We start from the raw sequence: 16,322 nt of genomic DNA on the forward strand, positions 1-16,322 counted from the left end.
AGGAGACAGCACAGGATAGAAAGAGAGAAACGGACAAAGAGTTGGCGGCGGAGAGCAGAAACAGAAGGACAGAGGGTCTCCTCGGTAATAGTGGAGCTTGTTAGGGGGACGGACAGAGAGAACGACTCGTTGGACATTTGGGCAGCTCATTAACATCAGACCTTGTTAGAGGCGAACTTCGTTAGGCCCGCAGCTCATTAATGTTCCCTGTTGGCGTCCATTTAAATGGGGACGGATCAACGCACGGAGGAAAGCAGAGGGCAAGGATGACCAGAACAGCCATCCTCATTCACATCAAGCCTCGTATATAGTCATTTAGCTGGTAGCTGAGGAATTTTGGTTAAATAGTGTTAGGGCGAGGTATTAAAAGCATGAGACTTTGGAAAGCTAATGTGTTGTTTTGGTAAAGTGATCATTTGTCAGAACATTCCAGATACCGCTTTTTTGTTTTTTTACATTCCAACTACCTGAGTCTCCTGATCTGTCCATACACGAAACAATGACCATCTCACACTCGCTGTGTCATAGTCCCGCTGCAGAGGAGGCTCCCAAAATATCTCCGACACACATTGCATTTTAAAATTTCCAGTTTTTCCACACTTTCATTTCTTGACTGGACGTGAAGATTTCGATTGGTATTACGGTGAAGAGTGCCGATACTGGCTCAGCCTTATGACCGCCAAGTTGCCTCAACATTTCTGTAGGTAACCAACAATGCCTTTTGTGCCAAATCTTCCCAGAAACACCTGGATGATTTCCAACTCAATTTCCACACCTTCTCTAGAATTTCGTTTCCCTGTGCAGAGACCCGGTACCAATGAGTAAGCTAGCTTGTTTTTCCTATTAAACGGGGGGTGGGGTTCTGTCTCTGTGGTTGTAAATCAAATCCCCATTGACAGCAAGGATGTCTGAGAGAAAGAAAGAGGATGTGGGCTGGACTGGAACGACACAACGGCATGTTCTGTAAATGTTAGCTCACTCGGAGATAGCGATACTCACTCCAGGAGTTCGTAGTTGGATTTCTTGTCCAGGGCGTTTCCCCTCATCTCCCTGAAGAACCTCCTGAAATTAAACACGCAAGAAGACAGTCAGCTCCTATCACTGGGGTCCAGTCCACATTAAAAGGGATCCCTAGTCATTTAAAATTCAAACCAATTTCACAGAAAATGCAGAAACCTTTCCATTCTACAATGAAAAGGTTCTGGTGAGCAAAATATGCACTTTTGGGGGGGCCCCCTCCCCAATTGTACTTCGCCAATTACCCCACTCTTCCGAGCCATCCCGGTTGCTGCTCCACCCGTCTGCCGATCTGGGGAGGGCTGCAGACTACCACATGTCTCCTCCCATACATGTGGAGTCGCCAGCTGCTTCTTCTCACCTGACAGTGAGGAGTTTCACCAGGGGGACGTAGCGCGTGGGGAGGACATAGTGCGTGGGAGGATCACGCTATTCCCCCCAGTTCCCTCCCCCCCGAACAGGCGCCCTGACCGACCAGAGGAGGTGCTAGTGCAGCGACCAGGACACATACCCACATCCGGCCTCCCACCCACAGACACGGCCAATTGTGTCTGTAGGGATGCCCGCCCAAGCCGGAGGTAACACGGGAATTCGAACCAGAGATCCCCGTGTTGGTAGGCAACGGAACAGACCGCCACGCTACCCGGATGAAGTTATGTATTTAACTACTACTTTAGAGTTGAAGGTGTTTGATTTCAAGCTCAGAAAAAATGTAGCATGAGGAGTCAAGGGTTCCGCGATGTTTCAGAGCGGCAAAAATTTAACCCCTGACACGAACAACCCTTTTAAGTTTAGAAGTGACAAGAAAAGAGAATCAGACAATTAAAACGGTGCATCGAAGCAAATAGTCTGACAAGAAAACAAACCTGTGAACTGTTGCTTTTTATCTGACAGGAAAGAGGAAGAGAGACACTCAGCTATTAGGTACTACTGTCCACGTCCTACCTGATTTCAAGACAGCCCAGTTTAAGAGCAATATCTTGTTCCACCTGCTCCCCGATCTCCGTCATATAGTCATTCTTCACCTACAAAACACACACAGCATTTGTTTTCTGTGCTGTCACTTCTTTCATCCACGTTTTCTTGTTTAAACAAATCCAAAGCAATTTTACTCTCTGATGCTCTAAAGCACAAACACACACACACAAACCAGCTTATCCAGGTAACCAAGAGGAAAACTCTATTTGCCATTTGTCCATGTCCTGACTGGTTGCTGAACATGACATGTTTATTATACATGTGTCTGGATTGTTGTGTGTGTGTGTGTGTGTGTGTGTGTGTGTGTGTGTGTGTGTGTGTGTGTGTGTGTGTGTGTGTGTGTGTTTCCTCGCGTACCTGGTGGTAGAAGTAACTGAGTGTAGGTTTGTCCTCGGTAAACTGCTGCAGGAAGCCCTTCGGAAGGTACCGGATCCTCAGCTCATACCTACAGCGGAGAGGAGACGAAAGGGACCGACGAGTTAGACGGCAGTGTCTGGCGCACAGCTTCACTGGTTAGATACTGGTCTTCACAATCACAATTCAGAAGAGTCTGTGCTTTTATTACAGCTGCTGGGACAAAAGCATGTTTCTGTAAAGACTAAAGTTAAAGAACAACTTCCAACCAAAGATGTTAGAGACCCATCACCGTTTTTTGGAAAACGTATTTGCTCAGCGAAGCGTCATGCAGCAACAGAAGCGGTGTGGTAGCAGAGTCAGCAGTGCATGCTACTGCAGCACTGTAGCACAGCGAGCCGTTTTTGTCACGAAATTAGAAATGACTGTAGCGCAGTGAGCTCTGGAGACAGAGGGTCAACTGAAACCACTCAATCTTGTGCTTTAATTAAAATAACACAATTGGGCTCATTTACAGCAATGAATGCATGAATCAGCGTTGTAGGATAGCAATGTGGAATGGAAAACTGGAGAGAGAAAAGAAGAGAGGAGAAGAGAGGAGAAGAGAAGAGAAGAGAAGAGAAGAGAAGAGAAGAGAAGAGAAGAGAAGAGAAGAGAAGAGAAGAGAAGAGAAGAGAAGAGAAGAGAAGAGAAGAGAAGAGAAGAGAAGAGAAGAGAAGAGAAGAGAAGAGAGAAGAGATGGTCAGAGCAGAGGTGTGTTTTCTTTATATTTGTAGGGGACTTTGTCTTGCGTCCACTGATAAAAGTCACATGTGTCCGTTTAAACAAAATGCATAACACTCCTACGTGAACAAAAAAAGCAGAGAGGGCTGATGTAAAGAGAACAAGAAAAGACAGCGACAGAAAGAGACAATATGAGAGAAACAAAAGAGACAAAAGAGTAAGAAAGAAAGAAAGATAGATGTTGACCTAGCCAGACAAAGCCAGCAGCTGGTTCTCCATCCCTCTGTGCACCCCATCTAAAAAGGTCTCTACCTTACAATGGGATTAACACCAAGGCCATCCTCATAATGGCAAAGTGCACCAGAGCACTGACATCCACGCTACACATGGATGCGAGCCACATGGCACCACCAGGCTGCACAATGGCGCTAGAACTAAATCATGTCTAAGACACGGTGTACAACAGGGCAGACTCTGGGGGAAGTTAGTCTTTTGGGAATACATGCTCCTGAGTTCTGACCAAATTTACAGTCCAGGTTATGTCATCCTCAAACAAATCCAGAAAATTTGTCTTTATTATCCAGTTGCTATTATAGCAGTTTCTCTGCACACCCTGACTTAGAAAATCCTGACCTACACACACACACACACACACACACATATATATATATATATATATATATATGTTTGTATGGTTTATTTTCCCATGGCACAACATACAACCACAAAGGCAACACACTGCATGTTATATAGTATCCCTCTATTTAGGGATACTATATAAGAGTTTTTTTTTTTTTTTACATTTTGCTAGAATTAAAAAAAATCAGTTTTTTTTTACCTCACTGAATTACTTTTAATATCTGACAGAGACTTGATATAATTCAGTTCTCATTTGGATGGAGCACCAACTCTTAACACCCAAAGAGGTGAATTTTGAACGGTTTCTTAGTTCTTCAACTTTACAAAAACAATTTTTTTTCTCACCCCTTTTTCTCTCCAGTTGTACCTGGCCAATTACCCCACTCTTCCGAGCTGTCCTGGTCGTTGCTCCACCCCCTCTGCCGATCCGGGGAGGCTGAAGACTACCACATGCCTCCTCTGATACATGTAGAGTCGCCTGCCGCTTCTTTTCACCTGACAGTGAGGACTTTCACCAGGGGGATGTAGCGCGTGGGAGGATCACGCTATTCCCCCCAGTTCCCCCCCGCACCCCCCGAACAGGCGCCTGAACTGACCATACTATCCACGCTGGTTTAGTATGAGTGTCTTAATGCATCGTCAACTTCTGAGCAAAACACATCACAGGAGAACTGCTTTCGAGCAGGAATGGGAATTAGCTACTGAGGCTTAATAAGCTTCATAACCTTACGAACTTTAAAGAAAAGTTGTATGAAATATTACTAAATGCACTGTTGTACAGTTGACAGAAGTGTTGCCGATGAACCGGATCAGACGTCAGAGACAAGGTATCAACAACATAAAGACCATGGGGACACACAAATCACTGTTTTCAAAGACAAATAAACAGGCAACTCTCTCTCTCTCTCTCTCTCACACACACACACACACACACACACACACACACACACACACACACACACACACACACACACACACACACACATTTGCCCCCTCCTCTCACCTCCACTCCTCTTGCGGATGAGACTGTTCGTAATTCTCTCTGATGTGGGACACGCCCATATCAGGGTGGAGCCAGTGGATCTGGTCGCCTGATTGGCCGCTACGAAGGCGCAGGCCAAAGCAAGAAGTCCAGCGCACTTTGTTGATGTCCAAAATCTTTTGAATGATTCCCTGGAAAGACAGAAGTGATTATTTCAGTATGGTTTGTAGACTTCCCATTCCCATCTCCACTTCTCCTTGAAGGGAAGGGCAGTTTTTTCAGGCCTTAAAAACCTAATTCTCATTGGCTTGCCTCGTTAATTCACTGTTCGAGAAAAGTAATAAGCAAGGTCATTTATAATACAACCCCTAAAACTGTCAACATTAACACTTTAAAGCACAAATCCCACACAAACTCTACTTGGTTTATGCCAGAGATGCACCGATAGCAAATTTTCCTGCCAATTCTGATTTCCGAATTTTTTAAAGTCTGACCTGCCGATTCTGATTTTGACCAATCCCCCCCCCCCCCGCCTTTATTTTGGACTTTTTCTCTTTTTCTTCCAATTGTACTTGGCCAGTTGCCCCACTCTTCCGAGCCATCCCGGTCGCTGCTCCACCTCCTCTGCCGATCCAGGGAGGGCTGCAGACTACCGCTTGCCTCCTCCGATACACGTGGAGTCACCAGCCGCTTCACTGAAACTGGTGAAACTGGTGAGGAGTTTCACCAGGGGGACGTAGCGCGTGGGAGGATCACCCCCAGTTCCCTCTCCTCCCTTAACAGGCACCCCAACTGACCAGAGGAGGCGCTAGTGCAGCGATCAGGACACATGCCCACATCCGGCTCCCCACCCGCAGACACGGCCAATTGTGTCCGTAGGGACGCCGGACCAAGCCGGAGGTAATACGGGGATTCGAACTGGCGATCCCCGTGTTGGTAGGCAACGGAATAGACCGCTGAGCTACCCGAGCACAATTCCCTTTTTTCCTCTAAGAGCTATAATTGACAGCATACACAAACACTGTTGTAACTTTAATGGAAATGTCAACTGTATGTTCATAATAAAACACTATTAAATAATTTTTCCATTTCCTCTAAAACTGCACCAGCTTCCAGGACCTTCTCTCACTCGAACTCAAACACAGCTCAAAATAATAAATACAAATAAAAAAGTGCTCCAGGTTACTGGACAGGGCTGTTTTGTACAAATAAGAACTAGGGCCGCATTCGATTGTTGCCGTGGTAATCGACGGCAAATTCAGCATTTCATTTTTTTCAATTCCCTGGGAGACGGTAAACGCAGTTGGTGTGTGTGTGTGTGTGTGTGTGTGTGTGTGTGTGTTGGACAAACAAGAGAAGAATGCAGTCAGAATGTCTTACCCCACAGACTGCCTGCGTCTGGCATTTTTTCACACATCTGTGTATGAACGCTTGTGTGCACATGCTTGCATGTGTGTATGTTACATCAGCCGATCTAATGTGGCAGTCCCGACCAAACAAGTCAACAGACGTTACAAAAACACACACACAGACATATACAGATTAATGCTCAGAGGGCCATGTGCACTGCTACACAAACCCCTCGGGCATCTGACCTAAATACTGTGATACAGATAGACGGAGAGGAGAGGACAGACTGGACGCAAAGCGCTGCCCACCTCCTTTTGGCGCTCATGTTAAGCAATTGGTCTGTTCAGACAGGACGCGCTGCGGCGCGGAGCTTCGCGGCCGGCTCGCAATCTGCAGCGGCAGTTTCGGCACACGGTCTAGCTTCTCCGCTCCAGGTTCACACTGGACGCGGAAGCTCGTCGTGTGGCTGGAGGGGTTCGTACCCCAGACTCGCCGTAACCGGTCACTGCCAGAGCGTCCATGGTGTAAGGCCTTCATTAGGCCACCCTTACCCGAGGGATAGCGGGTGTAGTGTTCGGGGACTCGCCGTTCTCCAGCGACCCCTCCGGCCCATCCGGGCGCCTGCAGCCCAGCAACCGAACACATTCTCAATATGTCGCCTTCGTGGCCTGAAGGTGATGCAATCCATGCGAGGCTTCAGCGCGTAAAATAGCGAGAGCAGCCGACACGAGTTTGAAGGAAGCTGGTGTTACGACTATCTCCTTCTGGTGGAAACGTGAGCCAGGGGAGTTCCGGCCATATGCCATTGGGTTAATCGGGTGGGATAAGGGGAAAAACTAGAAATAAATGTATATATATAAAAAGATAAATGTTGGCGAGAAATAGCGGAGGCACTTCAGCAACCCGGTGAGTAGCTGGTTATGCTATGCTATCATTCCCCAGTAGCACTGGCCGCAACAGCATCCACAATTGTTTTTCTTTCTTATTGGAACACAGGACCGCCAGTATCACACACGGCACTTCTGTAGCCATGACTGACAATTTCTTGACCCTTCTCCCCGACGACCTATGAACTCCCTTAAGATGGTGAAAGGCAGAATACAACGACTGGTCAGGATCATACTTGTGGCGATGCCAGTCGTCCCACCAAGACATGGTCAGGGTTTATGGCATTAAGATTGCCTAATCTGACACGGTGACCATCGTCCATCCATCCATCCATTATCTTAACCGCATATCCTGCTCTCAGGGTCGCGGGGATACTGGAGCCTATTCCAGCAGTCATTGGGCGGCAGGCGGGGAGACACCCTGGACAGGCCGCCAGGCCATCACATGGCCGAATCACCTGACCTACATGTCTTTAAACTGTGGGAGGAAAGTGGAGCCCCCAGAGGAAACCCACGCAGACATGGGGAGAACATGCAAACTCCACACAGAGGACGACCCAGGATGACCCACCAGGGTTGGACTACCCCGGGGCTTGAACCCAGGACCTTCTTGCTATGAGGCGCCCGCCCTAACCACTGCGCCACCGTGCCGCCACGGTGACCATCGTGAAAGACAAAAATATCGTATAATCTGATCCCGGCATTAATTTCCAGAGGAGCTGCAAGGCAACTGCAAACTAAAACTGAGCTACACATCAAACACACACACACACACACACATACACACACACACAGCCATACAAAAATACACAGATACATACACAGAAGGGACGGGACATATAGAGTAGCAGAAAGAGCCAACAGGTACACTCTGACTAAAAAGTGTAGTACATACCGACCAAACGCACACACACACACACACACACACACACACACACACACACACACACACACACACATACACACACCAAGGCTTGCCCAAGGGTCTTTGTTGCTGCTCTTATAATATTCTCTTCATGTCTGCTGCCCTATATTAGAGAAGACAGCGAGGACATTGGACTAAGGACAACCAGTAAGCACCCGTCTACTTAACACGACTACACAGGCCAGGCCAGGCAAACATTCACATTTATCAGAGCAAGCAGTGGCTCCTACACATCATATTTATTCGGGTGGGGGAGCCAAGGCACATTCGGTGTCAATTTTTAGAATTTGCAACTTTTTTTTTTTTTACTATTAATGAAAATGATGCAAATTGTGATCAATTAATTTGAGGACAATCTTTTTTCCTGTCCCTGTTTGCTCTGCTTGAGCATGCTCAGCATGTGTGAGAATGGTACATAAATATTCACACATGCTCTGCAGAGAGAGAGAGAGAGCGAGAAAGAGAGTGTGAGTGAGTGAATGAGAAAGAGAGAGAGTGCGAGTGAGTGAAGGAGAAAGAGAGAGAACGAGAGTGTGAGTGAGTGAATGAGTGAGTGAGAGAGTGTGTGATTGAGTGAATGAGTGAATGAGTGTGAGTGACTGAGTGAGCGAGTGAGAGAGAGAGAGAGAGAGAGAGAGGGAGAGGGAGAGGGAGAGAGCTAGAGATACCAGTGCAGTTCCTGCAAGCATTCAGTGCTTATTGCGTAATTATTCTCTGATTTGGCCTGGCGGCCTGTCCAGGGTGTCTCCCCGCCTGCCGCCCAATGACTGCTGGGATAGGCTCCAGCATCCCCGCGACCCTGAGAGCAGGATAAGCCGTTTGGATAATGAATGGACTTTGAATTCATCAAGAGAAAGAGCGCCCTTGTATCACCATGGCAACTGTGCCACCCATTAGCATTGGCACCATTTTTCTCTATGGGCTACTGTAATTAGCGAGACAGCAAACAAGGCTAACGGCTAATGATGGCTAAGAAGGCTGTTGTTGTTGTTATTCGTCTGTCGCAGCGACGACCATCTAGTCACCATGTGATGGATGACCGATGACTTGCGGGATGATTAAAGTGAGGAAGAGTTGCACATCATCAACCCCACTCTCTCATCTGAGACCACCTACTACCAGCGGCAAGACTAAGCGAGACGACTGGCAATGGAGAAGGATGTAGATTTTTCCACAGGGTTTCTTCCCATAGACGAGTCCCACAAGGCAGCGGAGGTTTGAAATCGGAGTTTGCCTGGTTAAGAAGGCTAACTAAGGTTAGACGACAAATTCTTCATATAATGCACAGTTTAATATCACTAAGAAGACCATTTTTGTACCAATGGGGGGGGGGGGCATTACAGACTACCACCATAAGCACATTTCAGACCAGCGGGAAACACTGCCACGGATTAAAATTGATTAAACATTTAAAATAAATTAAAAATTAAAAAACACAGAGTGGACTATATGGAAGCTCACACCTAATACTGTGTCAGATAACATTCACAGATCCAGAATTCGTATTCCTCAAGAATGGGAACGTATGCTTATCTGTACGTCTGCCAGTCTGCAAGTGTTTAGTTTGACCCAGGGAACGCTGACTGAGCGCTCTGCTTTGAAAACACACACACACACACACACACACACACGCACGCACACGCACACACACAGACTCTTCTGTTGTGTCTCTGAGTCACACAACTGGAACAAGTTAGCACTGTGCTCAAAGGTTCCTTAGCGATTGCTGGTAAAGTGATCCAGATTTTCTCAGCCTTCCAAGGTTTTAAACCATCAACCCCAACCCTCTGACAACTTTCACCACCTTTTGTGTGTGTGTGTGTGTGTGTGTTTGTATTAGGGCTGTCAATCAATTAAAAAAATTGACTGATTAATCACACAATTTGCTGTGAATAATCACAATTAAGCACTTATTTTCTCTTTCTTGGGGGTTTTTTCGTCCCAATCGTATCCGGCCAATTACCCCACTCTTCCAAGCCGTCCCGGTCGCTGCTCCACACCCTCTGCCAATCCGGGGAGGGCTGCAGACTACCACACGCCTCCTCTGATACATGTGGAGTCGCCAGCCACTTCTTTTCACCTGACAGTGAGGAGTTTCACCAGGGGGACGTAGCGCGTGGGAGGATCACGCTATTCCCCCAGTCCCCCCCCACCGAACAGGCTCCCTGACGGACCAGAGGAGGCGCTAGTGCAGCGACCAGGACACATACCCACATCCGGCTTCCCACCTGCAGACACGGCCAGTTGTGCCTCTAGGGACGACCGTCCACGCCGGAGGTAACACGGGGATTTGAACAGGCGATCCCCATGTTGGTAGGCAACGGAATAGACCGCCACGCCACCCAGGCGCCCCTACTTTCTTCTTCTTAAGACTAAAGCTTGTAATAATAGATATTTAAATGTGAAATCAAATAATGTAGATTCAACACAAAGGAAATATATTTAAATTCAAATACTATTGTTTAATCGCATCTTTTTAACTTTAAACTCAGATTCTCTCCTGTGAAGTACAGACCAGTAAAACCACCAAGGCCATCGACACTGACGGTCAGCTTGAAAGGCATATTTCACACATGCACTAACAGAAATAATAAGAAAACCCTGGCTTGTATGTTAAAGTGCCAGTTGAATTTCAAAACCATCGAGGCCATTAAAATTAGATATCAGCTTGGAAGGCAATACTTTCTTGTAAATAATTAACGATAAAAAACGTGTTCCATGTTCAAGTGCCAGTTGAATTTAAAGTGTTGTGAACTCACGACGTTCATCACGTGTTCATCACAGAACCCCTTAAGCACCCCAAAGGCACAGCACAGTAGAATATCTAATATCCTCCATGAGGGGGATGAGGGCTGGCAACAAATAAAGCCTCCTGCTGTGAGGGAGCGGAGATGAAGGTTACGCACTGTAACGGTCCAGCGAGGAGCAGCGTGGGGGGGGGACAGTTTTCCACAAGCCAACAAGCAGGAGGGAGAGCGCACAACTGAATCCCCCCGATATACATGTGAAACAGCCTCGCATAGCCGCCACAGGAAGTACACAAAATGGTGCTGCAGGAATGGCATTCATTTTATTTAAACGTGCTACATATTTCAAATTAATCACAAAAATTAACACGTTAATTTTGATTAGAAGGGACAGCTCAGGTTGGACGGTTTGGAGACAAAGCAAGAGAGGCAAGATTGGGATGTTTTGGACATGTGTGGAGGAGAGATGCTGGGTATATTGGGAGAAGGATGCTGAATATGGAGCTGCCAGGGAAGAGGAAAAGAGGAAGGCCAAAGAAGAGGTTTATGGATGTGGTGAGGGAGGACATGCAGGTGGCTGGTGTGACAGAGGAAGATGCAGAGGACAGGAAGAGACGGGAACGAATGATCCACTGTGGCGACCCCTAACAGGAGCAGCCAAGATTAGTAGTTGTAGTAGTAGTAGTGGTAGTAGTGTGTGTATATATACTATGCAGGATGCATAAGATACGATGCGAGATGCAGGGGTGTCTTCTTACCCTAACATCTGTTGCGTCCCCATATCTGATATTGGAGGACCAGCTGCTGTTCTCAGTGTTGGACTCAAAGTGATGGAAGACTTTCAGAACCCTGTCCACAGATGCGGCACCGGTCCGGTCCGACCCCCCCGCGCTCAGTCGTGACTTGGCAACTCCCAGGAGGGTGTGGTTCAGGTTGGGTTCCAGGTAGGCTGTTGCCATGGTTTTCCTTGATGACACCGCTGCTAAGTATCTGTCATATTCTAGGATGGAGAGGAAATCAAACAGAGTCATGAGCTGAATCGGCCCAAAACACTTTAAAGGGGAAATCCACTGAATTTCCAGTTATCTGAAATAGGTTGGTCTGTATTATTAATTATTCACTAGTGACTCCCATTGTCAGAAACAATGATACATTAATGAAAATCCCCCACAGGCAGAAAGAAAGGATATGGTTTGTATCAGTGAACATTAACTGCTGCCTCCCATCACCAGGAACAAGTGAGAGCAGATGTTCCACTGCCCAACGCCCGATACTCAACCGGCAGATAACTATAATGAATAATCTGAAGAAAACCGAAATGCTCCGTCTGTAGTCTAGGCACAGATCGACATATACAACCACAGCACCACAACGTACACACACGCCAACAAAAAGCCATTATACACACAGCTGGCTGTGTGTGATCTGAGGCGCCCCCCACTTCACCAGGATGGACAGGGAGGGACTATAGGCAAAAATACATGCAGACAGAGAGGCCGACAGAATAGTGAGAAGACGGAATGGCAGAGAAAGATTTAGAGAAAGAAGGAGAAGGAGAGAGAGAGGACTGGAAACCTACGCTGCTTACAGAATTTGTATAAGTACGTGTGTGTGCATGTGTGTGTGTGTGTGTGTCTCACTGAGAGACAACAATGAACTGCTGGAAGAAATTGTTCCTTTTGATCTAGTCTGGTCATTCACGCACTTCCTGGTGTTCGTGTGTCATTTCCCCTGTAAGCGGGCGTATGTTGTGTTGTTACCGAGTGTGGTTCTGTGTCTGTGTACTTATATCAAGATCTGTTTCACTTCCCCCCTTCCTCTCTCTCTCTCCCCCTTCCTCTCTCTCTCTCTCTCTCTCTCTCTCTCTTCCATTAAAGGAAAAGTGATATGCCACGGCAGGTAATTACGCCTGAGAGAAAAAGAGAGAATCTGACACACACAAATACACACAAATACACACACACACACACACACACAAGAGCACATGAAGCTGGATAAAGAATGACAACAGACAGGTGTATCCTGTGAGTTGCTGTGAGATCAAACTGTGTTTCAGAATCACTGTTGACTTTAAAGGTGGGACGAGTAGGAGTTTCCTAAAAAATCAGTGCAGATTCATACAACAATAATCCCTCCATCATCACTTATGACCCACTACACGTGTGTGGCGGTGTCTGTACCTGCACAGACCCCGTCCTCTGTCTATATTTTCCTATTTTGCTGTGTACGGCCCGTTTCCGGGCGTTAACCTTTGGGCAGCTGGATTCTAAAAACGCAGCGACCAGGTGTCCGCTCGACACCGTAAGCACGCATCCAAGAGGAAGCCACGACAATGGCGGACACAGCGCCGCAAAGACGCAAATACAGCGAGGCGAAACGCCAAGTGGACAAAGCTCGTTCCAAAACAAGAGTGAACCCGGGGTCGGCTTTCATCCGCTGGCGAGCGCTGAAGGAGAGGATGGGAATGAAGAGCGACGCGGAGTTGGCCTGCACGCCGACTGGGATGTGATCCAGCAACCGCGGTCGGTGGGCGTGTCCTTCTGGTGACGTTGCGCCGGGGGGGGCGGGGGGACTTTGAATGTTGCGTTTACGAACCGCAACCGACAAATCTTACTCATTCTACCTTTAAGTGGAAATGGCTGTTACTTCGACAGCAGTACTTGAGGCCACACGACAGTTTCTCTTCACTACCCATCAGCAGTTTCAGCTGCCCCGCTGCCCCGGGCTTCAGTGGTAAGACTAAACTCTACCAAGAGAATGGTCATTCTTCCACCTGTGATCATTTTGCTTTTTTTTAATCTAACTACAGTCAAGTGAAACTACCCCTCATTTCTATGGAGACGCCACAAAGATCTTTGGGGTACCCGATCTTTGGGGTACCTCTGACTACACAGACTGAGCATCTTTTTTTGGACGGGTCTCCGAGTTTTGGAACGCGTCCCGTGATGTCAAATCAGCCTACATTTTGATTCTGAGATGCTTTATTGATCCCTGTAGGGGAATTATGTTCTGCATTTAACCCACCCTAGCTGGCTAGCTAGGGGCAGTGGGCAGCCGCCGTGCAGCACCCAGGGACCAACTCCGGGTCTTTTCCCTAGGGCACAGACAGGCGTACTAACCCTAACACGCATGTTTCTTCTTGATGGTGGGGGGAAACCGGAGCACCCAGAGAAAACCCACCGCAGACACGGGGAGAACATGCAAACTCCACACAGAGGACGACCTGGGATGACCCCCAAGGTTGGACAACTGCGGGGTTCGAACCCAGGACCTTCTTGCTGGGAGGCGGCCGCGCTAACCACAGGGCCACCGCGCCAAATAAGTCCTGTGATACATGCAGTATGAAAGTGGTGCGATGACTGGAGAAACTGCCCGAGCCCCAAGGACAGCAACCTGCCGCCCTGCTTATATGTCCTTGAGCAAGGCTCTGAGTCCCAAACAGCTCCGTAGCTGAGCAGCCAAAAAAAAAAGAAAGAGAGGATTTGTCTACAAGGATCAAAAGACGATCACAAAACAATGGACAACTTTTCTCAGGGTTAATCACTTCTGTCTTTTCCTTGCCGGTAAAAACATCCTACCATTCAGTGATGACGTGAGAAAATGCTTCAGAGATACCAACCGTTCACACCGCATATGAACATCTGAACCAGCAAGCCAACAATATAATGTGGCAGGTCTCACGATTACAACACACACACACACACACACACACACACATACACACACACACTGCTGTGACGGCTGGTTTGGCTGGATACCAACTCCGTTCCCATGGCATCAGATATCACACCGGATGGCCTCTCCAGTGCTTGTTCCAGTGTGTTCCCGTTTGTTTGTTTGTGTGTGTTTGTGTGTGTTTGTGTGTGTGTGTGTGTGTGTGTGTGTGTGTGTGTGTGTGTGTGTGTGTGCACGCTCATGCAACTGAAGCAAGACAGAGAAAACACAACTGAGCGATATCATCCATACCTGGGTCCCAACACATGGGGAAAGGGCTACAGCCGCTGGTCTCCATGGAAGCACATGTCTGTCTGTCCCTCGGTTTGTCCGGGGCGAGTGCAGACAGACAGCCGGAGGGCTCACAACCACGCATCACACACGGCTATGCTCACACACCTCTTTTTCTACACACATCACATGCACACGTAAGATCCGAAGGGGTCGTCGTGCAGGAAACACACGATGCCCTCTACACACAGAGAGCCACAGACACACATCGAGTCTCCACGGCAAATGTCAGTGCGTCTGTCCGGCGCTCACCCGCGCCTTTGTTCAGCAAAAGTCAATTCCCGAAGTTCCACAATAGAAATCTTGGCAGAGTTTGTAAGGTGATTTTTTTCCCTCTCGGTGTGCTGCGTAGATACCGGGGTCAGACTGTGACAGATGGCGAACCGAGTCCAAAGACTTGGTAAAAAAAAGAAAAGAAAAGAAGATCAGACTGATTTAAACCAATAATTAAACTTGGAAAAACGCTGAAAATAAAGTTTCAAAGTGACGGCTGAAAAAAAAAAAAAAAAACCCAGCATACGTCAATGTATGTCCGTCAAATGTGACTGTATGTCTTCCTGTTATCGGGGGTATAATCCACGCTGGCCCGGGGCATAACAGAAACCTCAGAGAGATATGAGTTACTCCGGTTCACGCAACGGTTCCCCTTCTCCTCCTCCTCCTCTCTCTCCACTCTCCTCTGGCCTCCTTCAGCTCCTCCGCTGCGCCTCCGCCATGGAAAACACACGGAACGCATTTGTGTTGGTTCTGAGGGAGAGCGGCCTGAACTTCATGGTTACGCGGTCGCCACGGGACTGCCAAGCGGCTGTCATGCACACACACACACACACACACACACACACACACACACACACACACACACTTCGGCAACTTCCTTCAAACCATCGCCAGGGCAGCGCAGCGGAGTTGTGTGAATGTTGTATTGAACGTACAGCAAGGCCACTAGACTTCCAGCGATAGTCCACGAGTCCGAATCCCAGTTGTACACATTGAGTTAGTAGGTGGTTTCAGAGAGTGAGAGCCAGATTGAGAGAGAGATATGGAAGGGGAGCGAGAGAGGAGAGTTTGTTACCCATTCGAAGAGAAAGAGAACCAGGGAGAACGGAGGGAAAGAATAAAAGGCAGAACCTTCGTCCCGGACTTCAGAACAGAAAATGAGAGGAAAAGTAGACAGTCGGCAAACATGAATACTGAGAGAGCGAGTGAGCAAGAGAGAGAGAGAGAGAGAGAGAGAGAGAGAGAGAGAGAGAGAGAGAGAGAGAGAGAGAGACTAAGGGGGAGAGCAATTGTTTCAGGATGAATGGGAGGAAGGGCAGAGAGGAGAGTTGAGCAGGGAATCAGAGGAGGAGGAGGGGAGAGAGAGGAGGTGGAGGGGGCGGGGCTACGTCCCATTAATATGCTAATCATCTCCTCTATGTTCCATCCAAACCCCTCCTACTGCTGTTTAGTACGCTGATATCTCAACAGAGCCATACAGGCCTAACATCCCCACACCGGTGATGAACTGGGGAGGGCAGGAGAGGGGAGGGGAAGGGAGGGGAGGAGAGGAGAGGAGAGGAGTGGAGAGGAGAGGAGAGGAGAGGAGAGGAGAGGAGAGGAGAGGAGAGGAGAGGAGAGGAGAGGAGAGGAGAGGAGAGGAGAGAAGCCAACAGAGCGCCACTATGCCAACAGAGCCATTGCCTTTGGGTGTGCCATGCATGTCGACGAGCTCACAC

General features: G+C 48.0%; 1 protein-coding gene across 5 annotated transcripts in view; it reads right to left on the bottom strand.

Moving 5' to 3' along the window:
- ptk2aa (protein tyrosine kinase 2aa) overlaps positions 1-16,322 on the bottom strand; it is a 108,438-nt gene that overhangs the window by 61,770 nt on the left and 30,346 nt on the right. For 2 of the 5 annotated variants that reach the window (XM_056297931.1, XM_056297929.1), the window contains exons 1-6: positions 14,569-15,319; positions 11,361-11,602; positions 4,715-4,884; positions 2,353-2,440; positions 1,963-2,042; positions 1,000-1,062 (exon numbers count right to left, since the gene is read on the bottom strand). In XM_056297931.1, the coding sequence (XP_056153906.1) occupies positions 1,000-1,062; positions 1,963-2,042; positions 2,353-2,440; positions 4,715-4,884; positions 11,361-11,602; positions 14,569-14,692 (767 nt within the window). In that variant the 5' untranslated portion in view covers positions 14,693-15,319. Of the gene's footprint in view, positions 1-999; positions 1,063-1,962; positions 2,043-2,352; positions 2,441-4,714; positions 4,885-11,360; positions 11,603-14,568; positions 15,337-16,322 lie in introns of those variants that run through there. The other 3 variants (XM_056297935.1, XM_056297930.1, XM_056297932.1) reach the window with 3 other exon arrangements.

Source organism: Lampris incognitus, chromosome 18 (genome assembly GCF_029633865.1).
Source record: "Lampris incognitus isolate fLamInc1 chromosome 18, fLamInc1.hap2, whole genome shotgun sequence".
Taxonomy (NCBI): Eukaryota; Metazoa; Chordata; class Actinopteri; order Lampriformes; family Lampridae; genus Lampris; species Lampris incognitus.